At 36.2% G+C, this 24454-nt stretch overlaps 3 protein-coding genes and 1 non-coding gene across 6 annotated transcripts; 2 read left to right on the top strand and 2 right to left on the bottom strand.

Moving 5' to 3' along the window:
* Positions 1–1233: 1233 nt before the first annotated feature.
* On the bottom strand, positions 1234–2463 carry LOC104706446 (GDSL esterase/lipase At4g26790-like). Of its 3 annotated transcripts, XM_087477593.1 has the most exons (5): positions 2353–2444; positions 2058–2229; positions 1733–1847; positions 1524–1659; positions 1234–1442 (listed from the first exon to the last, which is right to left on the bottom strand). In XM_087477593.1, the coding sequence occupies exons 3-5, from the start codon at positions 1742–1744 to the stop codon at positions 1249–1251; spliced, it is 342 nt and encodes a 113-aa protein (XP_087333719.1). In that variant the 5' UTR covers positions 1745–1847; positions 2058–2229; positions 2353–2444; the 3' UTR covers positions 1234–1248. The 3 variants fall into 3 exon arrangements, with proteins under 3 accessions (XP_087333719.1, XP_087333718.1, XP_087333720.1); XM_087477592.1 differs by lacking the exon at positions 2058–2229 and having other exon boundaries at positions 2353–2463; XM_087477594.1 differs by lacking the exon at positions 2058–2229 and having other exon boundaries at positions 1733–1831; positions 2353–2457.
* Positions 2464–8975: 6512 nt separating this feature from the next.
* On the top strand, positions 8976–15563 carry LOC147933332 (uncharacterized). The gene is made up of 3 exons (XM_087477406.1): positions 8976–10679; positions 12693–13146; positions 13207–15563. The coding sequence occupies exons 1-3, from the start codon at positions 8976–8978 to the stop codon at positions 15561–15563; spliced, it is 4515 nt and encodes a 1504-aa protein (XP_087333532.1).
* A 2727-nt stretch (positions 15564–18290) lies between these two features.
* On the top strand, positions 18291–21827 carry LOC109124774 (putative galactinol--sucrose galactosyltransferase 5). Its single transcript, XM_010452371.3, has 5 exons — positions 18291–19425; positions 19686–20061; positions 20153–20330; positions 20449–20816; positions 21052–21827. Exons 1-5 carry the CDS (start codon positions 18548–18550, stop codon positions 21607–21609), a joined length of 2358 nt encoding a protein of 785 aa, XP_010450673.1. The 5' UTR covers positions 18291–18547; the 3' UTR covers positions 21610–21827.
* A 2428-nt stretch (positions 21828–24255) lies between these two features.
* Positions 24256–24378, bottom strand: LOC147933331 (U6atac minor spliceosomal RNA). The gene has a single exon (XR_015576970.1). It is a non-coding gene; the product is annotated as a U6atac minor spliceosomal RNA (small nuclear RNA).
* Between the last annotated feature and the right edge of the window lie 76 nt (positions 24379–24454).

Below are 24454 nucleotides of genomic sequence, written 5' to 3'. Positions count from 1 at the left end.
GTGGATTTGGATGAATAGTTCCATTTGCCCGGTGAGGGGTTAGGATCGATGCCCTGTAGAGCCAGCTTGGGGTCTGTTGGGCCGGCTAGCGGTAGGCTAGTGAGGTCCACGGACGGTCCGTTGGGGCAGCTAGCGGTGGGCTAGTGGGGTCCGCGGGACGGGTTGTCACATAAACAAATGGTCATATAATATATTATAGACGTGTGTAACGCGGATTAAAATCTAGTTCAATTTATATTTTTTTTAGCTACCTACGTGAGTTGGACGTATATGATAAGACTAAAGCAACCCACCAAAGACGTGTGAATCTGTCGCTTTCATCTTTCTAAGACCATCATTAGTGGAGTAACCCACCATAGTTACTCTTACATTAATTAGTTATATAAATAATCATAAATTATGTAAAGCAACCCTAAAAGAACTAAAGCAAAATCAACCTATTACTAGAGAACCCCAAAAAGGTTACTTAAGCATTTAAATAATAATTTTTTAATTTGTATTTATTAATTATCAAACTTTAATAATCTAAAATAACAAACCACTTATTTAAATTTTTTCTATTACATAAAATAGAAAACAATAAAATTTTACAAATTTTGGAATATTAAACATATTTTACAAAATTCGGAATAGTAAACATATTTTATAAAATTTGAAATATTAAACATATTAAACAAAATTTGGAATAAGATTTATTGTACGGTTGCACCAAATTTTTGCCAGATATGCTCGATCAAGTCTTTTTCCAAAAGATCATGCATTTGTGTATCAAGATATTATGGAAGTACACAAAGATACAATTGATTCAAGATATTGTTTCATATAATTTTCAAAACTATGTTTAACAAGAAATTTCTGATTCATTCTCTTTTTCTTTAAAAAAAAAAATTAATTTATCAAAAACAAAGACAAAAAAAAAAGAGAGGCTAAATTTCAATAAACTGAAAAATAGAAAAATGGCATACAGAGTTTTCCTTTCCCTCTTCTATTTTTGGCAAAATGTTGTTATTAGGGAAGGTTGGTTCCGCTGCAGCAGGAGCCAAGTCACAACATTTTTACAGTTAAGATCTATATCAAGCTTAAAAAAAACCCAGCCATGGCTCATGATCAAGAAACCAGATGATGTAAAACAAACCCAGCCATGGCTCATGAGCTACAGGTCTACTATATCTAGCCTAGAACTGAATGTAGCAGATTATAATCGGTTAGAGAGCAGTTAGTAAAAATGTTGAAATACCTTCTTATCTATCACTGAAACCTTGACAAGTCGTACTTCAGAATATGGCTTGCCACTATTGCGTCTGTCTTCTCTGTTGGGTGAAATGAGTCCCAAAATACATATTTGCTCGCATCAGAACATGTGAATGGGTTCATTTTATCACACAAGTAGCTCATCTCGTAGTATCCTGTTCCGCAACATGCACTCCTTACATTTTGAAAACCTGCAATGCAATTAAGATATTATCAGAGGAATTCTTGAATTTGAGAGCCTTATCTTTTTGTTAGAGAACTTTTGTACTAACCGAATGCTTCAGGATGGTTTAGGATTTCTGAAACCAGATCATACGGGTTTGAAAACACAAGCTGGAGTCCATCAACTACTCTAGCCTCAGCTGTCACAGTTGTTTCTTCAACCATAATATCCGATGTAACTAATTTCTGCATTTTCAGTTAAAACTTTCTGTTACAACCACAAGATTTTCTCAAATCAAGACTCAAGTGAAACTGTGACCTTTGTCCTCATAATCACGAATTGTGACTTGATTTGCACCGGATATAAAGGCAAGAATATGCTTCCCCTGATGCCAACTCACTCCTTGAAGATCAATCTCTGAGAGGAGAGTTACCTAAAACAAAAAGATGAGCAAGGCTGTAGCTTAATTTAACAGCAACGATGGTGCCATTGTAAAACTGCAGAAAACAACCTAAAACACCTATTTTCAATTCCCCTAGATACATAAAGATAAGTATTTGTAACTATCCATACCAAAAAGCTAAGCCTTGTTCAGTCCACCAAATAAATTAACAAACACATAGAAGTCAAGCAAAATTCATACATCGGTGGTTGTAAAATTTGTTTAAGAGAGTCTGCAACCATGGCTTGCAGAGTAGCCACGCAGACTCTTGAAAACAAAACAATGGCTATTACAATTCACAAAACCAGCTTGTAATTAGACCAGATCACGAAGCCAGAAGGACCACCATATTTCTCAAATCAAACTGCAGCAGCTACATCGATTCAAATCAAGTATAAAAAGTATCAATACGACCACATAGACACACAATTCAAGCTCAAACTAAAAAGTGACCCAAAAAATCAAATTTAGGGGAAAAGAGAAAGGAACAAATTACCCAGAAACGAAAACACAAATGCTGAATCGGATAATCGAATTAATGGAAGCTCCCAAAATATCGAGTTTAAGCTGGAATAATCAAAGGATTCGAGAGAGAAAAGAGAGAAGAAGAAAGAGAGAGAATCGCGAAGAGAAAAAAAAAAATTGGCAAAAATTTTTTTAATTTACATTTCCCCAACAACGAACCAAAACATGCCACGTCGCGTTACTAAAAGGGTTCTTCAATTGCTTCCCAAAGAAACGATACTCTCTTCTTGAACTCGGAAATGAGTTTTTTATTGGGAAATTGGAGCCCAATAATGAGAGTAACTCTAAGAGTAGGCCTGGGCATTCGGTTTCGGTTCGGTTGTATTCGGTTTCGGTTATTTTGGATATAGTAATATAGTAACCATTTGGATATTTTTGAAATTTCGGTTCGGTTCGGTTCGGTTTCTTTCGGTTCGGTTTCGGTTTGGTTATTTAAATAAATAACCATAACTAACATAAATTATATTAACATTAACCAAATAAACCAAATATAACCAAAACTAACCGAATATAACCAAAATTAACCAAATATACAATAACAAAAATACAAAAAAGGGAAAAATATGGATTCAATTTTACAAAATAGTATTTAACTTTGTAAATTCAAAATAATAACATTTACATATATTGATTATTTAAAATATTTAATTGTTTTAAATCTAGAAATAATTTATATTTTAAGTTTATTTTATAGTTTTGCATAATATTAAGTATATAATATTAGACTAAGAGTACTCACCTGTAATGATGCTCTAACGAACCTTAGAAAAAAGGGAAATAAATGGAATAGAAAATAATGAAAAGTTAAGAAAGACGAAAGGGATGTAAGGGCATTATTAGTGGAGTAACGGCCGACCATTTCTCAAAAAAATTTAAAAAAGATTTTTTTGAACAAATTATTATTATTTATTTATCTTTTAATAGTTGTTCCATTGAGCAAACAACACCTGTCATATGTGATATGAGAATCGCTTCTCGAGTTACTATGGGAAGAAACTGTTTCCTTACTTTTTCTCTTCTCTCTTATTTTTATTATTTTTTATTAAGAGAATTTGTAAGAGTATCCCCACTAAAAATTGTCTAATATCCTTTGAAATATCTCTCGCGGTGACACGGCCCAGCCAAGAAGACACTCTAAATCCAATTGTTACATGACAAGTGTGAGTGTGATGCTAGTAACGAGAGCAATGTCCACGTCGAGTGTTTGTATACTTTGGAGCTGATGGTTCTTTTGGAATTGGACATCTACTGGACAGCTAGACAAGTAAGTTTATAGTTCCAGCCGGACAAGTTAAAGTGGTAGGGTTTGTCAAAATACCTATCCGAATAGATTCAATCCAATTTGATTAATTAATTTAAAATAAAAAGGAAATTTAAAAAAGGGTATTCTAAAAAATGCTCCTTTTTCCATACTTCTTTTTAAAAATAACTTTTTATGTTGACCATTTTTAAAATTACCCTTTTTATATACAAAAATGACTAAATTACCCTTTTTGAGTGACAGCAAAAATGTACAGTCATCAAAATCGAAAATATTTTCTCGCCAAAAATAAAAAAAATTTTCCACCAAAATTTTTTTTTTCCCGCCAAAATCTTAAAAAAAAATTCCCGCCAAAAAAAATTTTCCCGCCAAAATCGAAAATCTTTCCACCAAAAATATTGAAATTTATACCTTATAAAAACATTGTAAACACTTTTAAAAACATTTTAAAAGCGTTTACAATGTGTTTAAAAACCTTTTAAAAACCTTGTAAACGCTTTTAAAAACCTTGTAAATGCTTTTAAAAAGCTTTTAAAAGCGTTTACAAGGTGTTTAAAAACCTTTTAAAACCCTTGTAAATGCTTTTAAAATGCTTTTAAAAGCGTTTACAAGGTGTTTAAAACTTTTTAAAACCCTTTTAAAAACCTTATTTTATAAAGTTTTTAAAAACATTGTAAAAGCATTTACAAGGTGTTTAAAAACCTTTTAAAAAATCTTTTTAAAAACCATTTGAAAACCTTTTAAAAACCTTGTTAACGCTTTTACAAGGTGTTTAAAAAACTTTTTAAAACTCTTTAAAAAATCTTGTAAAAACTTTTACAAGGTGTTTATAAGGCTTTTATAAGGTAGAAACCTTATAAAACCTTTTAAAAACCTTGTAAATTTTTTGGCGGGAAAATTTTTTTCGTTGAAAATTTTTATCAAATTTTTTTTGACAAAAATTTTTTTGGCGGGAAAATATGTCGGAAATTTTTTTGGCGGGAAAAATTTGTTTTTCTTTTTATTGATTAAAATATTTTTCATCTAAGGGTAAAATGGTCAATAAAAATTAAAGGAGGGTAAAAATTAAAATGACCAAAAAGGGGATATTTTTGAAAAAGAATATACCAAAAAGGGTATTTTTAACAAATTCTTTTTAAAAAATCGGAAAATATGTTTGTTTTGCGTATACTCTATGTATAAGTAGAGAGTAGCTAGGATTCATAATGTTATTCAAGGTAACGGAGCCTGATTCGAGAACGGAACAGAGACCGGCAAGGACTGCAAAGGAGGCGAATTTGAACTGAAGGGGAAGCTTGTTTCAACAAACTGAACATGCCGAGAGACATAGACACGACCACTCACTGGTTCCAAGCATAAGTAAGCACTTTGGGTGAGGGAGTATCCGACAAAGACGCATGGTGTTGAACGATCTTCCAGCTTGTTTGATCGATAGGGACGAAGCCAAGGGTAACAGACACAACCAAACACACGCAGTTTTAAGTAGTTAGGAGTCTGTTGAAAGAGCTTAGCATAAGGAGAATCACCTTGTAACACGACCATGGGCATACGATTGATCAAATAGACAGCTGCTGCAAACGCATAAGGCCAGTATGCTTTAGACATCGAGGCATGACTGAGTAAAGCAAGTCCCGTTTCAACAATGTGGCGATGTTTGCGTTCCGATATACCGTTGTGCTCCGGAGTATGTGGCGGAGACGTCATATGTGATATACCGTGCGAGACTAAGAACGAACGTAATGCCAAGAATTTACCACCATTATCAGAGTATAGAGTGTGAATCTTACTCTGAAACCGATTTTCCACCAAAGCCGTGAATGCCACAAACACCTCTTTGACCTGAGATTTCTGTTTCAATGGATAACACCACGTATATCTCGTAAAGTGATCAACAATTACGAGATAATATTTGAAATTATCTGTAGACACAATCGGTGATGTCCACACATCTGTATAAAGATACTCTAACGGTTGAGAGGATGTGATCGTGTTTGTAAAAAACGGCAACTTTTGACTCTTATTGATTAAACAGTCGGAACACGACAAATGTTTTTGCTTGGAAGAAGAAAGCGGTAAAGAAAACTGAGAAACAACTGTTTTTAAAACATCCACTGAGGGATGTCCAAGACGGTAATGCCACGAAGAGAGGTCGGCTGGAGGTGATTGATGCGGAAAACGACGTGATGGTGTTATTACGGACCGGCCACTCATAGAGGTCATCCCTAGTCCTGCCTTGGAGTAATCGGATTCCCGTGCGGAGATCCGTCACCTGAAAATGCGCGGGAAAGAATGCCACAGAAACCTTATTATCATTGCAAAGACGGTAAACTGAGATAAGGTTTTTGCAGACATCAGGCACGTATAAAATATCTCTAAGTTTAAGAGAAGTAGATGGTGTAGGAAGTAAACCAGAACCGGTATGAGTGATCTTCAACCCCGACCCATCTGCAATTGCTACTTCTTCTCCACCATTATATGGCTGATGCATAGACAGGTTGGCAAGATCAGAAGTTAAATGATGAGTTGCACCGGAATCTAAGACCCAGTTCGCCGCATCGTATGGTGGTGCCGTGACCAGGTTCGCTCTTGGCTGCCATGGAGTCATAGAGGGTGAAGGATAACCACCCTGGGAAGGTGAATATCCTCGACCAGAATGTTGAAACTGAGAGCACCAGCGAGCACTATGCCCATGAACCCCACAAATTTGACAACGCCCCTGATATCCACGTCCAGATGAACCGCGAGAGTCAGAGCGTGAATTAGATTGTCTTGGCTGCCACGGCTGTTGACCACGAGACTGATGATGATGACGGTTGTTGTTGTTCTTGTGAGATACCACATTTGCGGAAGCAGGAACAGAGGAGGAGACAGTCATCATCGTCTGAAGCTTCAATTCTTGATTGATCAACTTTTCCAGGACAATCGTCAAAGTGGGGGTTGTGTCACGACCTTCGAGTTGGTCGATCACCGACTTGTACTCTTCAGGGAGACCACCAAGGATATAGTCAATCTGGTCTTCTTGAGGAAGAGGACTATCAAGCAAAGCCAATTGATCAAACCTGGTCGTAAAACCTTGGAAGTAATCTTCAATGGATCTGGATCCTTTCTTCCAATGTTTCAGTTGTTCACGAACCTGTTTGATATGAGTGCGACTCGGTTTTGCGTATGTATCAGCAAGAGTGTTCCAAATCTCGAGCGACGTCAAGGCGGTAGAGAGGAGAGGTTGCACCGAGACGGATATTGTTCCAAGAAGACTGGAAAAGATGAGCTGATCCTGCCTCTGCCAGTTTTTGTAGGCTGGATTTGCAAAGGGAGCACCATCGGTGGTGACTGTAGCAGGAGGGACAACCACAGATCCGTCGAGATAACCGGCGAGATCATAGCCCTTGCACAAAGCATAGACTTGACGTTTCCACATCAAGTAGTTTGTGGACGTGAGTTTTGTCACATTGGACATGTTAATGTTGAGAAGGGATGTAGCATCTGCAGTGCCAACAACTTCAGAGGAAGAAGACATGGCCGGTGGAAACAGAGGAGAGCAAGAAGAGAAAGAGAAAAGAAAGAAGCGGCGGCCTTAAAAAAATTTTAGGTCTTGAGATCTTACTGCTCTGATACCATGTTATTCAAGGTAAGTTGATTGTATTGATTGAGAGAATTACAATATATATACAGCTTGTAACCTTAGGGTTTAGGACTAATTAATTACATATATAGCCTTACTATACCATCTCCTTATACATAATTCATATAGTTCAGAAATTTAATTTTAATTATATATATCAATCACTTGATATAAAATGTATCCAAAACTCCGTTTGCATTTTTTTCTCGTTTTAAAAAAATATAATAAGATGCAAATTTGAGTGATAATGTGGGTCTTGAAGCTAAAAGAATTTAAACAAAATCAGACCGGTCAAAACAGTTATATAAACGTTGCCGACCTGAAATGCAACTGAATGAATCTTACATGTCCAAATATCTAATTTATTAACATGTGTCTAATGCTATTAAACTTAGCCAAATGAATTTTCAAGTTATATGAAGCCACGCATTTATTTTTGTTGGGTTTTGGTATAGAAGTTTTTGCATAGTTAGCACGTAGCAGGGGTGTTTAGGACTTGGCAATGTATGAGACCATGACACTATACTATAATAATTAGTAGTATAAAATAATTTCAAACATATATTTAAATGCTATTTTCAAGGAGTACAATCACATTGCTATGAAACACATGTATTTTCTAGAAAATACTGTCACTTTACTTTCGATTGGTAAAGAATTATATTTTATACTATGAAATTGAAAAATTGAATCCTAAATCCTAGCAAATAAACACGAATAGAATATGGAATTTTTAATCCCTAAACATAAAATTTTAACCACAATTTTAAAGAATATAGTCTTCTTTTTACATTGAAAATTTAAACTTTTTCCAGTTATTCTTTTTATTATTCTGACTCGTTTTTATACGATATACTATAGTAACTATACTAATATAAAAGTGTAGACTAATACAGTATACTACTATCTGTTTAGTCGGTGCAAGAAACAGAAATGTAACTGGTTCACACGACCGTTGGATTACTTTCGTCACAAGTTGCAAATGAAGCGTTGGCTTATATTTAACAACTCCACGTGCAATTCTCTAATAAACAAAACGGTTATCCAAACGCAAATTACGACCTAATCTTCTTGGTCGGTTTGTAAAAGGGACAAGATCGAGGGAATTAGATACTACGTGGCATAATCCCCATTAATTAGGACAAGGACTTTTGAATGTTCTTGCTTAAGCTCTCGAGTGACAAAATCGATTCCTTTACAAGTCACCTCACCAACCTCTTTGTCACATGTACGTTATCTCAACAAATTCTTACATTTTCCACCTAAATTTTATTTACAGTTGTTGGGTCTCTATTATCAAATTTATGTTGTTTGACAATGTCAATGGCTCAATGCTTATGTCAAGGGTGGTTCATTCAATATATTTGAGTGTTAATCTTTGTAATAATTTTACCACTTCTGACGCTATATATATATGATTCTTGAACTAAAAACATAAAGACAATTAGTACGAGGTTTATAAATTTATTGTGATCTGAGCTATGCTTTCCTCTACATCAGTACCAACAAGTGTAACTATCAAATTTATTTTGAAGAGTTAAAAAGTGAGAAACAAAAAATATTAAAGAGAGATAAGTAAGTATGGATCAGTTAGAAAGGAAAAAAATCTCGAGAGAGAGAAATAAGCAGCTCAAAGTGTTCTTCAACCTAATTGTACTGTTGTTGTCGGAATTGTTCTTCTTTTTTCTCCGATCTGTCATCTTCTCTTCGGATGACTGACCCTCTGGTTTCTCCCCCTCCAATTCCTCCAGATCTGCGATGCCTGGAGAAATCCCTACCTCCGTCGTGTGTTGCTCCTGTTCAATCTCCGGATACTGTAATGATTGAATCATGTTCTTCTCTTTCTCCTACCCATCTGCGGGCTATCCCTCCTCTGTCCTCCAATCTAGCGATGGCTCCATCTACCCCAATTTCCCTGGCCTCTTCTTCTTCGGCTGGAATTTTGGGAACAGACCCCTCTTCTCCTGTGAAAGCTCCGCCGACTCTCGGAAAGCATATGGCAAATACTCCTTCGACTTCCGCTCCTGCAGCGGCGGCCGTAAACTCTTCTGAATTCAATTGGGCATCGAAATTAAAGCCCTCTTGTCGAGTTCCTCCTTCTTCTGCCTCGGTCTCAATTTCTCCAGAAGAAAGGTATAGGGTAAAAGTCCCAAATGTTGTTTTTGAAAGAGGAGCAAAGATTCACTCTGATTATATTGTTGGGCTATTCTATGGTAATCCTCCGTCTTATGGGAAGATTTGGGTTGTGTTAAACTTCCTATGGGGCAAAGATCGTCGGGTGACTGTTCATAATCTCACAAAAAATGCTTTCCTTTTCTACATACCCTCTCCGTCTCTCCGTCGTCGCGTTCTTCAACACGAGCTTTGGCGGGTTGGTGATTCTCCATTCTTTGTAACAGAATGGAAAGCCTCTTTCAGTCTAAATCCTCCTTCCTTGGAGAAAGCTCCTATATGGGCTAAAATTGAGAACATACCATTTGATATGGTTACGGATGAAGGGATGAGCTTTATATCAAGTCCATTGGGTCCAGTGGTGGACTGTAAACCCTTCACAAGTATAAGCTCTGCAGAGATCAAAGTGATTGTGAATTTAACAAAGTCACTTCCAAAGGATATGGAGATTGAAAGGGAAGATGGTTCGGTTTGTATCCTTTCTATCTCTTACCCATGGCTTCCTCCATTGTGTCCTATATGTAATGAGATTGGTCACAAATCAGCTTTTTGTCCTAAAGCTGTCCCTGAAAAAGTCTCAAAGTCTCATCCTTCATCTGAATCCAAGCTCCAGGATAAATCCCCTTTGTCTCCTCGTACAGTCCCTTCTGGTACTTCATCGAATAAGATATTCGTTGCAAAGGTTCCAATAGTTCAAGTGTCAAATGGTGCTGCATCGATGTCTAAGACTTCTATTGTGTCTGATCTTGAGCGTCCTACTGAAGTGGATATGATTGGTACGAGTGGAAAGGTAACGTTGAGTTCAGGAAATGGTGGTACTGATGTTTGCTCGGATGATACAGGTTCAAAGGTTTTAGTTACATCTGTCCCAGTCGTTGGTGGAGTTGTTGCTGCAGATATAAGTTCAGACTCAACTGTGACAGGTTCCGCTTCAGGTTCTGTTGTGGCAGGTTCTGATGTTGTGGCAGGTTCAAATGATGCGGCAGGGTCAGTGTCAGGAAATTCTATGGTAACTGCAGTATCAGAAGGGTTTGGAAAATCAAAGTCAACAATAGTGGTTTATGATGCAGGGCTTCCTTTGGATGTGAATCCATTTGTTAAAGCTGCTCGTACAACCTCCTTAAAAGCCTTGGAGTTATCAAAAACAAAGCAAGTGATTTCTTCCAATCCTTTTGATATCTTGTCTGTTGATCAAGCAACTGTTGATTGTGATCCACAGAAGGATGTGTTGCTGAATGCTCCGGTTAACTCACTTCCCACATCTTCCTTATATAAAATTCAGCAAGATTCGAAGAAAAGGAAAATAGGCAGCAAGAAATCACCATCCAATGGTGGCGGTTGTTCTCTGAAGGCAGAGAAGCGTCACCACTTAAATCATATTTAGATGTCGGATACTTTTTTTTGGAACGTGCGAGGAATAAATGATTCCACTAAACATCGACTGCTAGCTAACTGGATTAGTTCAAGGCCAGTATCTTTTGGAGCGCTCCTAGAAACGCACGTTAAGGAGCCAAATCTACAATATATTATTTCTTGTATAGGATCAGGTTGGTCGGTTATAAATAATTACCATCATTCTGATCTTGGTAGGATATGGATTATCTTCAAACCACCGACTATAGTGAAGCTTTTGTTTTCTGACCTTCAGTCAATCACGGTGGAAGTCACCATGGAATCAGGTCACTCTTTTGTCTATACAGCTGTTTATGCCTCTAATGATTTAGAAGAAAGGAAGACTCTCTGGCAATCTCTTCGGGATACTTTTTCTTCTTTCTGTTTATCGTCGTTGCCTTGGATGGTTAATGGAGACTTCAATGAGATTATATATCCTTCAGAAACTTCAAATGTTTTGATTTCTAGATCTACAAGAGCTATGAGAGATTTTGGTGAGTGTTTAGCGGATATTGGTCTTTTTGATCTCCCTTTCCATGGTCCATGCTACACTTGGTATAATAATCAACAAGATGCTCCAATTGTAAAGAAATTAGATAGGTGTCTAGTGAATGGATTCTGGACTGGGTTATTCCCTACAAGTGTGACAACCCGTCCCGTGGACCCCGCTAGCCTCACTGCTAGCCGCCCAAACGGACCCCAAGCTGGCCCTGCTGGGCATCGATCCTAACCCCTCACTGGGCAAATGGAACTATTCATCCAAATCCACAGTAGGTTATTGGTGCGCCAGGCGTTCCTCGAACCCTGGTCCTCACCCTTTAACAACCTTCCCACAGGACAAGCTGTCACCAATAACCTACTGTGGATTTGGATGAATAGTTCCATTTGCCCAGTGAGGGGTTAGGATCGATACCCTGCAGGGCCAGCTTGGGGTCCGTTTGGGCGGCTAGCAGTGAGGCTAGCGGGGTCCACGGGACGGGTTGTCACATAAAAATCGATTTTTATATGACAACCCGTCCCGTGGACCCCGCTAGCCTCACTGCTAGACGGACCCCAAGCTGGCCCTGCAGGGCATCGATCCTAACCCCTCACTGGGCAAATGGAACTATTCATCCAAATCCACAGTAGGTTATTGGTGCGCCAGGCGTTCCTCGAACCCTGGTTCTCACCCTTTAACAACCTTCCCACAGGACAAGCTGTCACCAATTGACCATCAATTGGTGGCAACTTGTCCTGTGGGAAGGTTGTTAAAGGGTGGGGACCAGGGTTCGAGGAACGCCTGGTACACCAATAACCTACTGTGGATTTGGATGAATAGTTCCATTTGCCCAGTGAGGGGTTAGGATCGATGCCCAACGGACCCCAAGCTGGCCCTGCAGGGCATCGATCCTAACCCCTCACTGGGCAAATGGAACTATTCATCCAAATCCACAGTAGGTTATTAGTGTACCGGGCGTTCCTCGAACCCTGGTCCCCACCCTTTAACAACCTTCCCACAGGACAAGCTGTCACCAGTTGATCCTGTGGGAAGGTTGTTAAAGGGTGGGGACCAGGGTTCGAGGAACGCCCGGTACACCAATAACCTACTGTGGATTTGGATGAATAGTTCCATTTGCCCAGTGAGGGGTTAGGATCGATGCCCTGCAGGGCCAGCTTGGGGTCCGTTGGGGCGGCTAGCAGTGGGCTAGTGGGGTCCGCGGGACGGGTTGTCACAACAAGTCACTGCACTTTTGTCGCCCCGGAACACTCAGATCATTCGCCTTGCCACATCAATTTATTTACCAAGGCCCCAGATTTTGGTACGCGTCCGTTTAAGTTTTTCAATCTTCTAATCAAGCACTCGTCTTTCTTGGAAACTATTCAGACCGAGTGGAATGCGTGGAACGCTCCTGCTAGCTTTCTCTTTGAGTTTGGATTCAAGCTGAAGTCTTTGAAAAGGCCTCTTAAATCACTCAATAAGGAAAATTATAGTGAGATTGAAAAGCGCGTGTTTGTAGCCAGTGTTTTGCTAAAAGATGCTCAGGCTACTGTTTTACAAGATCCATCTGTGTCCAACATGCTACTTGAAAAATCTGCTAGGGAGAGTTGGATGTCATTGAGACTTGCAGAAGAGAGTTTCTTCAAGCAAAAATCTAGGATTAAGTGGTTGGCTGAGGGAGATTTCAACACTTCTTTCTTTCATTTTGTTACTAAAATGAGAAATGGTTTTAATGCGGTCAAATACTTGATTAGACAGGATGGTTCAAGGGCTGAGACTTCCAAAGAGATCCATGAGCATGCTGTGGCTTACTTTCAGGAAATATTTGGATCAGTTAGAGGTCAATCCTGTGCAGAACTGCCTCATTTTTTGGTCTCCCTTAATATGTCTTGTTGTTAAGTTTCGCACCAGACCATATTAAGTGCTCCAGTCACTCGGGATATCATCAAAACATCTTTGGCAGGAATGCCATCTAGTAAAACACCAGGACCAGATGGGTTTACCGCCGAATTTTTTAAAGCGACGTGGAGTATCTTGGGGAATGAATTGGTTACTGCAGTCCAAACTTTCTTCCATTGCCCATTCATGCCTACGGCTCTTAACGCTACCTCCCTGGTGATGATTTCCAAAAGACCAAGAGCGGATACTCTTAAGGATTATAGACCAATAGCTTGCCTCAACACAGTCTATAAAATTATCACTCGAATCATGGCTGACCGGCTTAAAAGTATCCTTCCAGACATTGTGGTCCCTAATCAAACAGCTTTTGTTAAGGACAGACTCCTCTTGGAGAATGTTCTTCTTGCTTCTGAGGTGGTGAATGGCTATCAACAAACCTCTTCTTCTAGCCGAATAACGCTCAAAGTAGATATCTCAAAGGCTTTCGATTCTGTTCGATGGGACTTTCTACTTCAAGTGCTTCAGACTTATCATTTTCATGTGAACTTCATAAAATGTGTTAAGGCTTGCGTATGCTCTCCTTCATTCTCAGTTAGCATAAATGGCACATCTTTAGGGTTTTTCAAAGGCAAATCGGGACTAAGACAGGGAGATCCGCTTTCCCCTGCTCTTTTTGTGCTTTCTATGAATGCTCTGTCTCTTATGTTGAATCAGGCTGCGGTAGAAGGGGTTTTCAAGTATCATCCTGGTTGTGAAGAGATGAAGTTGACTCACCTCATGTTTGCGGATGATCTCCTTATTTTCTTAGAGGGTTCTATGGAGTCTTTGGAAGGAGTTTTCTCGGTTTTAGCTAAGTTTGAACTGCTTTCTGGATTGGGAATAAATTTATCTAAAACAAGCATGTTTTGCTCTGGGGTCGATGATGCAATGTTGCAACAAATTTTCAGTAAGTTTGTGCTTAAGCCTGCTTCTCTTCCCGTTCGTTATCTGGGTCTACCCCTTTGTTCTAGGAAGCTTTTCGTAGCTGATTTTGATCCCTTACTATCACAAATAAGAAAGAAGCTTAATAGTTGGACTCATCGTCACTTAAGCTTAGCGGGAAGGTATACGCTTCTATCTTCTGTCATTCCTGGGATCATTGGTTTTTGGAGTTCGGCCTTTTTTCTCCCAAAGCAGGTCATTCGACGCATAAATACTCTTTGTAGTGCGTATTTCTGGCATGGATCAGCTCAAACAGCAAAAGGGGCAAAAGTGGCCTCGTTAAACATCTCTACCACTAAACAAGAAGGTGGTCTAGGTCTGAGAAATTTATCAGCTTGGAATGAAACATGCGGTCTAAAACTCATTTGGATGTTGTACTTTAAAGCTGGTTCTTTATGGGTGGCTTGGGTGAGGAGTAAATATTTTTCTCACGCTTCTTTCTGGGCTCTAAATGTACGGAACTATAGGTACTCTTGGATGTTCCGTAATCTTCTGAAGTTAAGACCAAAGGTATGGTCTCTTCTCAGGATTCAAATTGGAAATGGAGAACAAACCTTTTTCTGGTGGGATCCATGGACTCCGTTCGGACCACTTATTCACTTTTTTGGTAATAACGGGCCAATGCTTCTCGGCGTTCCTCTGTTTGCTACAGTCAAGGATCAGCTTACTCCCACAGGTTGGAATCTCTCTCCTGCAAGGTCAGAAAAACAAATCCTATTCTATACCCACATCACAACTATTTGTCCTTCGGCTTCTAGTGATTCTGCAGTTTGGTTGCTTGATGAGCGGGTTCAGACATCCTTTTGTTCTCGTCATGTTTGGAATCATATTAGGGATAAAAAATCTTTGGTTACTTGGTCCTCTTTGGTGTGGCACAAAGCCAGAATTCCAAAACATGCTTTTTCTGTTTGGTTGTTTGTTCTGAACCGCAATCCAACTATGGATAGAATTTCTCAATGGGATTGCGATGTGGGCACGACTTGTCTTCTTTGTGGAGTTGAAGATGAAACTAGGGACCACCTGTTCTTCAATTGTCACTTCTCAGAAGATGTGTGGAAAAAGATGGTATCTAAGTTGTTGGTTATAGTCCCTCCTATTTCGTGGAATCAGATTATGGAATGGCTACCATCTGCTTCTTCAAACAAAGACATTTCTCTAGCCTTGCTTCAGGCATGGCAAGCGTGTATCTATGAAATATGGAGAGAGAGAAATCACAGGTACCATTGTGGCACCACTTTGTCTTCCCAATCAGTTTTTCATAAAGTCTTAAGTGCGGTCAGGAATAGAGCCCAAAGTTTAGTCTTTCAAAATTTGAGGCGAGCTCCATTACTTCATTGCTGGACAGGGCCCCAGACCTACTCCTCTGCTCCTCCGTGAGAAATCTGAGTTTTTATAATCTCTTGTAGCATTATCTTGTCTCGTTCTCTTCCTTTTTCAGACTTGATCTTCCTTTGTTCTCTTTATTATATATCTCATTTTATCTTCTGCAATCTAGCTTTCAGCTAGCTTTCTACCTCTTTCTTTTGTATTAGTGGCTCCTTATGTAATACTTTATTATCTATAAGAAAACCTTTTAACAAAAAAAAAAAAGATAAGTAAGTATATATACACTACATACTAACATGTATCTACATGAAGAAGATGATTAAGGCCTTAATCCAGAGAAAGAGTAGATGGAAGATTCGAAGAGACATATGAAATTAAATTTAGACGTTGGAGAGCAGGAGAAGTATAGATATTGTTGATGATATGTTAATTATTCATCACAAATAAATTATACTAGGATATATCCCGTGCTTAAAGCACAGGTTAACATTTTAAAAAAAATTATAATATAATAATAAAAATTATTATTTTTAAAAAAATTATTTTGTTTGAGATAATATTTATTTTTAATTGTTATGTAAATCTATTAGTCTATTTGAATACTAATTATTTTAGAATATTATAGTATTTAATTTTTGACGTATTATTACAGTTTTATATTGTTTATTTGTTGTACTTGCATCATATTTTGTGAAATATAAAATAGTAATTTTAATATTATAATTGTGAGTAAATAAAAATTATTAATTTATCATCTATATAAATTTAGTTTTACCAACCCGCCAATGTGGAAATTAAAACACACATTTTCATACATTGAGTAATATATCTTTGCTTTAAAAAATTCAAATCACAACATATGCAGAAAAATATGCATTTTATTAATTATAAGTATTATATGAAACTTCTAAACAATTTGTAAATAAAATAAAATAAAGATGATAGGAGAATTTGAAATCTTAACAAAATCTTCGAATTTAGTTATTAAAAATAATTGTATTGTATACTTGGATATAAAATCTTAGTTTTTAAAATTCTGATTGGTTTATATATTTTTTTTTAAAAAATAATTAGTAATTTCTTTCATAATTTATTAGAGAGAGAAAATATTTTTTTAATTTTTTTTAGATTTTTTAATATTTGATATGTGAGTATTTTTTATTTTTTATTTAGTTATATTTATTTAAAATAGTTAATTAAGCTTAATTAATTTAGTTTAATGGCAATTGAATGTAATTTTTTACAGATTATAAGGTTAGTTTCATATTTGTACTTCTCAATTAATATAGTAGGACTAGAAGAAAGAAAAAATAAAAGGATTGAATTATTTTCCACATGCATATTCTAAAATATGATCAGCATTAGTCGTTGATGTATAAGTAGAATGAATATAGTGTATACCGTGGATATTAATCTATGAAAAAAATAAAATATATAAATTAACTAATATATAATCACATAGAAAGTAGTGTATTTTTCGAAAATAAAATGTCAAAAACCAAAAACTAAGTTTTAATCCTTGAATTATTCGTCCTCATCTAGTCTAAGGGGGTGTATTCAACTTGACATTTTAAGTGATTTGTGTGAAACTTACAAATCCTATGTTATTCAATCATGTATTTTAAAAAGTCTATTAAAATCCATTGTTATTGAACTGATAATTTAAAAATCTACTTTAAAATCCACTGTTATTCAAAATAGTTTGTGGATTTGGATTTTAATGATTTTTGAGATTCTGAAGGATTTAGGTGGGATTTGTTTAGTTAAAAATAGAGAAATCCAAATCTCATGGTTTTATGTGGGATTTGAAAAATTTTTACGATAAATCATATCAACTTCTCTAAAATCTTTCAAAATTCCAAATTTTTTAAATCCCATCAGATCTTCTAAAATCATGGTTTCAATACACCCCCTAAGAATCTACTTTTCATCAGACTCACAATCAATCCTAATCAAGTTTTGTGGTTTTGTTACTGATTCAAGCATCAATTCGTATATATTTTTAAGAATCACACATTAATTTACTTGCGTAGGAGATTTGTTCATAATGCAATTGACAAAAACCCTAAATTAAATATAATTAAAATTGAAAAATCTAAACTATTTCCGTAAACCAAAGATGATACGAGAACCATGTTGTAATGGCCAAAGTCCACCAAAAATCGGTATACACTATATCACTACTTTCATAATCGGATCCTGTCTTCTACGATAAAATTATTTTAGTTAATAGACCGGTCCTTTGTGGTTTAAAAGATGAAGAAAAAAAGAAAGACCCGAATTAAATCCGGAAAGCTCATAAATAATTTGGGTTTTTTTGGTACACAATAGGAATGTGACGATATCACTCAATCTAACTTATTCCTATAAGCGTTTTAAAACATTAATCATCCGAATCAATTAAATATTTAGACAATTTCGGAATTGTAACATTTTCTTCCTCCAGTTTCTTTCAATATCCAAAATGTAACGAACGAAACAAATTGATTGAATATTTTAAAAAGAAACTAATTGATTGAATATTTAAAAACTTAATATTGAGTTATTTTCATTGGTTGATCCATGAAAGTTTACATTTGTCGGTAGGTCGATAAAAGTCGCAATTATGATGCAATATATAAAGTTTAAAAATTTGTTAAGAGCCCATGTGACTAGAACCATCTATATAATATTTTATTTCTATTCTTATTAATTAATTACCAACGACCAAATCTAATGGTCGCAAATCAATCCAGCCCCACGTAAAAGATTTAGAAAGAAACAAAATAATGATATCAAATTATGTAAAGGTTTCATTTTCTCACTACATTCCATACATGTTGTCGACATACAATAAATCTATGACTAACTATATATGTATGAAGATTTCTAATCTTTCTCTCAACCCGTAATCTTATCGTATAATCAAATTTGGGAAAGTATTAAGATTCATAATCTCTATAAATTCTCTACTTCCTTCACCTCATCATCCCATCCTAACCTAAATACACAACTTCAACCTTTTGTCTAAAAAGCCTTACAACTTCACCGGAAACATGGCTCCACCGAGTTTGACCAAGTCCGATTCCGATATCAACGGCGTTGACTTTACCGGAAAGCCTCTTTTCCGGTTAGAAGATTCCAATCTCTTAGCCAATGGTCACGTCGTCTTAACCGATGTTCCCACCAACGTCACCCTCACCCCTTCACCCTACTTAACCGACAAAGACGGCGTACCTCTTGACGTCTCCGCCGGTTCATTCGTCGGGTTTAACCTCGACGGTGAGCCCAAGAGCCACCACGTGGCATCCATCGGAAAACTCAAGAACATTCGTTTCATGAGCATATTCCGTTTCAAGGTTTGGTGGACCACTCATTGGGTCGGGTCAAACGGCCGCGACATCGAGAACGAGACCCAAATCATTATTCTTGATAACTCCGGTTCGGATTCTGGATCCGGATCCGGGTCGGGTCGTCCTTACGTACTCTTGTTACCACTTCTTGAAGGCCCCTTCCGTTCGTCTTTCACATCCGGTGAAAACGATGACGTGGCGGTCTGTGTGGAATCCGGGTCGACCCAAGTAACCGGGTCGGAGTTTCGTCAGATCGTGTACGTCCACGCCGGAGACGACCCGTTCAAGCTCGTGAAAGACGCAATGAAAGTGATTAGGATTCATATGAACACCTTCAAGCTTCTTGATGAGAAATCGCCGCCGGGGATCGTCGACAAGTTCGGGTGGTGCACTTGGGACGCTTTTTACTTGACCGTGAACCCTGAAGGTGTTCATAAAGGTGTTAAGTGTCTAGTCGACGGTGGTTGTCCGCCGGGTTTGGTGCTTATCGACGACGGTTGGCAATCAATTGGACATGATGCCGATGGTATTGATGTCGAAGGGATGAATATTACCGTCGCCGGTGAACAAATGCCCTGCAGGTTGGTTTAATCCGGTTTACCCTCTCAAGCTTTTCAATTGTTTGTTATTTTAAACGGTATAAGTTTGGTTCAATTAAACCGTGTCCTAATGTTTGATTATATTGGTGTTGAAATACTCATATACCGGTTTATCTTATTAGCAAATTAATAATAATTAGTTATAACCGAGATTTTGTTCTGACTTAATCAAACCGGCTTCCATAACCGAGATTTCGGTTTGTTTGTTATAATCCTCACACCGGTTTAATTTGGTTTGACAGGCTTCTGAAGTTTGAAGAGAACCACAAATTCAAAGACTACGTGTCTCCGAAAGATCAAAACGACGTGGGGATGAAAGCTTTCGTCAGAGATCTGAAAGATGAATTCTCCACCGTCGATTACATCTACGTCTGGCACGCGCTTTGTGGGTACTGGGGAGGTCTCCGTCCCGATGCTCCGACTCTGCCTCCGTCTACTATCATCCGGCCAGAGCTTTCGCCGGGACTTAAACTCACCATGGAAGATCTCGCCGTCGATAAGATCATCGAGACTGGAATCGGACTTGCTTCGCCGGACTTGGCGAAAGAGTTCTACGAAGGTCTTCACTCTCATCTTCAAAACTCCGGTATTGACGGCGTTAAAGTTGATGTCATCCACGTAAGTTTTTCCGTCTGAGTTAACGGATTGTTTTGTTGTTTTCCGTTTCTTTGTTGATATTTTAACACGTGGCTTTGCTTTTTAATTACAGATTTTGGAGATGTTGTGTGAGAAATATGGCGGGAGAGTTGACATGGCGAAAGCTTACTTCAAGGGGTTAACGTCGTCAGTGAATAAGCATTTTAACGGTAACGGCGTTATTGCAAGCATGGAGCACTGTAATGACTTCATGTTCCTTGGGACTGAAGCCATCGCTCTTGGTCGTGTCGGTATGTATTTTATCTACTTTTATTTTTTAATTTATAAAAGTTTGACTATTTTCAGATTAAATTGTTTTTAGAGAAGTATAAATTAATGATTTTTATTGGATATTATTATGGGAATTAGGTGATGACTTTTGGTGCACTGATCCATCTGGCGATCCAAACGGTACGTTTTGGCTACAAGGATGTCACATGGTCCATTGTGCATACAACAGTCTCTGGATGGGAAACTTCATCCAGCCTGATTGGGACATGTTTCAGACCACACACCCTTGTGCTGAGTTCCATGCTGCTTCTCGTGCTATTTCGGGCGGGCCTATTTACGTCAGTGACTGTGTGGGCAAGCACGATTTCGATCTCTTGAAACGCCTCGTTTTGCCCAACGGTTCGATTTTGAGGTGTGAGTACTATGCTCTCCCAACTCGTGACCGTCTCTTTGAAGACCCTCTTCATGATGGCAAAACAATGCTCAAGATTTGGAACTTGAACAAGGTAAGCAATGATTAAGGTTTAAGCAAGTAGGATCCATTAGAACCTCCATATTGATTTGCAATGAATGTATAGTTTGGTCTTAGCAGATTGTATAATCTTGACTGAGCCTGAATATTGTAGAGATTAAATGGTGCTTTTGATTCCATCTGATTTGACTCGTTTCTTGATTCAGAAGCTTCTCTGTTTGTTCATTACAATCTTGTTTCTTGATGATCTGTCTTTTTCGTCCAAACAGTTCACTGGAATAATTGGAGCATTCAACTGTCAAGGAGGAGGATGGTGCAGAGAAACCAGACGTAACCAGTGTTTCTCTGAATGTGTTAACACGGTAACCGCCACTACAAGACCTAGTGACGTTGAATGGAACAGTGGAAAGAACCCAATCTCCATTGCAAACGTTGAAGAGTTTGCTTTGTTCCTGTCTCAATCCAAGAAGCTGGTGTTGTCTGGACCAAACGACGAGCTGGAGCTCACTTTAGAGCCTTTCAAGTTTGAGCTGATCACTGTTTCTCCTGTTGTGACCATTGAGGGTAAATCAGTCCGGTTTGCTCCGATTGGACTGGTTAACATGCTTAACACAAGCGGTGCGATCAGTTCTCTGGTGTACCACGATGAATCTGTTGAGGTCGATGTTTTTGGTGCGGGTGAGTTTAGGGTTTATGCATCGAGAAAACCTGTGAGCTGCTTAATTGATGGTGGAGTTGTTGAGTTTGCGTATGAAGACTCAATGGTGATGGTGCAAGTGCCGTGGGCTGGTCCAGAGGGTTTGTCTTCTATTGAGTATTTGTTTTAGAGAATTTGAAGGTCCTTATTTGTTTTCCTTCTAAACTCTGTAGTACCGTTCGTTGAGTTTCCAAAACAACTCCGAGCCTTTTTTTTCATGGTTTCTGAGAGTATGAACAATTCATGTTGGCTTTTTAATTAAGTGAGGATTATTTTTTCAGTGGTTGATTTTGTATTGCCACTAATATTCTCATATTTATTTATGAAATATAATATTTGGTTCTAGTTTTTTTTTTTTTCTGTTTAAGTTTTGCTTCATTTTCTTGTTTGGCTATGAATTTAGATCACAAAATTGTTAGCATTTTTTATTTTTGTGTTTCACGCCCTATCCGAATTGTCGGTCCGATTGGTTAATCCGCGATCCGAACGTTTCTCTGGTTTTGGTTTAGTGCTAATACATCTGGTAATTTTAAAACCGGAAAACCCCACAAAAACTCACTATTAATCCGTGATATCCGATGAACCGGATTAGAAAAATGTGATGTGTCCCTATACACAATTACCAGATGTATTAGATGTATAATCATGTCCGTTTAATTACCAGATGTATTAGAAATCTGCGTTTTATTGATTTCTTATCTGAGTTTTATTTTTCTCTTTTGTTTTGTGAATCACTAGGTAATATCCCGCGCAAATACGCGGATTGTTGTATAATTGAATTAACTAATTTAAATTTATTTGATAATCATAAAAGAAAACTTAACAAATTAATTTAAATGTCATTAACATTTTTTACACTTTTATTTCTTCAAATCATACAATATCAAAATATATAATTTATTTAAATATAATCATACATACATTATACATATCTCTTAAAGTTATTTGTTTTTTTATTGTTCAACTTTGATAATAATTTTCATTAGTATTTTTGAGCATTTGAGGTAATAAAATATTATTAATAATAAAAACGAAATTTTACTATGTGATTTAAATATTTAATTTTAAATTTTTATATAAACTAACACATAACCTAAAAACTAAACTATTTTGAAAGTAAAAAATACATATTTCCTATAAAATCATATGAAGTGCAATTAAATGTTTAAAATACGATTTCCAAAGAATTTTTTTTAAAATCTTTTTTTAATTCCCCTTAGTTTAAGATATATTGCTAGGTTTAGTAATAATTTTTAATCCTTGTAATAAAAGCTAGATAGAAAATAAAAAAACAATATTTGAATTAAAAAAACAATGTTTTTTATATAGAAAAATCTTTAAAGTACATATTTGAATTAAATTAAAAATAGTGATTTTTATATAATTATATGTTGAATCACAAACTGAATATAATGATTATTATTCTAAAATAAAGGTATTACAATTGTGTTGGATGTAAGTGAGAGTTAAGAAAATTTGATTTGATAATTATATTGCATTTTTTTTATATTCCCCTTAATCTAAGTTATATTGCTAGGCTTAGTTTTAATTTTTCATCCTGGTAGTAAAAGCTAGATAGAAAATGAATATCAAATTATTTTTTATATAGCAAAATCCTTAAAGTACATATTTGAATTAAATTTTAAAATAATAATTTTTATATAATTATATGTTAATCACAAACTAAATATAATGATGATATTCTAAAATATATTTATTACAATTTTGTTGGAGGTAAGAGAGAGGTAAGAAAATTTGATTTGATAATTATATTACATAAAACAAAGAAACAATAAAATTAAAAACAATGTAAAATATATATAAATATACATGAATGAAGATGATTTCTTTAGCTTGATTCCTTCATTGGGCTTTGGTAGAAATTAGTATTGTTGAATCTGCATCGATAATTATTTTTTATAGTCACCAAATTTTATTATACATATGTAATTGAAAATTAAAAATAATAAGAAGACAAAAGAAAGAAGGAAGAAATGCATAAAAACAAAGAAATAAAATTGAACAAAATATAAAATAAATCTAACAAAATATATAATCACACTCTTAGCATGAGTATTGTAATTACAGAAGAACTTAAACAAAACAAATAAAATATTTAGAATTTGAGAATATAGTAAACAAAATATATAATCAAACTCTTAACTGGGTTTTCAACCTATGCAAGAACATTATAAAAAACAAATAAAATATTTAGGATTTGGGATATGGTGGAGGAGGATGTGAGAATGGTTATTTATAGGATAAAAAGTAGTTGAAGTTACATTTCTAAAATAATTAAATTAGAAGAGTTATAATTATAATTAATATGTGTTTAATGGAAGAGAAAAAGTCAATTCACAATTTGTGTACAGTTACAACTTAGTAGTAAAAAATGAATTTAAAGTATGCATTAATATATATGATTAAATGTGTTGTTTAATTAAAAATAAATATTAAATTTTTAAAAATTAAATGACAAATGGATCAATAAGGAGAGAGTGAAACTTTTTATGTATATGATTTTTATTGATTGACCCAATAACTTGGAAGGTAGTCCGGTTAACTATCTCGATCAGCTTTGAAAATATTTATTTAATTTTCTAAACAAAATAAATAAAATATTGGCTCATTTGAGCTGATTTTTTGTTGAGAAAAAAAAAAAAAAACGAAAATTGAATTTCAATTTCTTCAAAATAATTTACAACAAAAATTCAAATTTAAATTCAATTACCACCAAAATTTATAATAGTATCATTTTGTTGTAAAAAAAAGGCCAAAAAAAATTGGGTTAGATCCACCGCAAGGGTGGAGAGCCTTAACCGGATGTGTTCAAAGACCCGAAGGTCAAATCCCGTCTCTGTCAGAGGAGATGCCAACCATCTCTCCTTTCTACGAACACATTCTCATAACCACTTCTCTCAATATATATACTTAACCAAAACGGATTTCCCATCCGATGTGGGATAAATGAAACT

Source organism: Camelina sativa, chromosome 12, assembly GCF_030686135.1.
Source record: "Camelina sativa cultivar CO46 ecotype springtype chromosome 12, ASM3068613v1".
NCBI lineage: Eukaryota > Viridiplantae > Streptophyta > Magnoliopsida > Brassicales > Brassicaceae > Camelina > Camelina sativa.
Note: the sequence above shows the minus strand (reverse complement) of the source record. Positions and strands in the feature narration are given on the sequence as shown.

Coding starts and splice junctions, on each gene's coding strand:
- LOC104706446 (XM_087477592.1), bottom strand. Junction 1,443..1,523: donor AAACCATCCTGAAGCATTCG/GTTAGTACAAAA, acceptor ATTGCATTGCAG/GTTTTCAAAATGTAAGGAGT.
- LOC147933332 (XM_087477406.1), top strand. CDS start 8,976: ATGACTGACCCTCTGGTTTCTCCCCCTCCAATTCCTCCAGATCTGCGA. Junction 10,680..12,692: donor ATGTGTTGCTGAATGCTCCG/GTTAACTCACTT, acceptor GAAACTATTCAG/ACCGAGTGGAATGCGTGGAA. Junction 13,147..13,206: donor AATATTTGGATCAGTTAGAG/GTCAATCCTGTG, acceptor CTTGTTGTTAAG/TTTCGCACCAGACCATATTA.
- LOC109124774 (XM_010452371.3), top strand. CDS start 18,548: ATGGCTCCACCGAGTTTGACCAAGTCCGATTCCGATATCAACGGCGTT. Junction 20,331..20,448: donor CATCGCTCTTGGTCGTGTCG/GTATGTATTTTA, acceptor TATGGGAATTAG/GTGATGACTTTTGGTGCACT. Junction 20,817..21,051: donor AGATTTGGAACTTGAACAAG/GTAAGCAATGAT, acceptor TCGTCCAAACAG/TTCACTGGAATAATTGGAGC.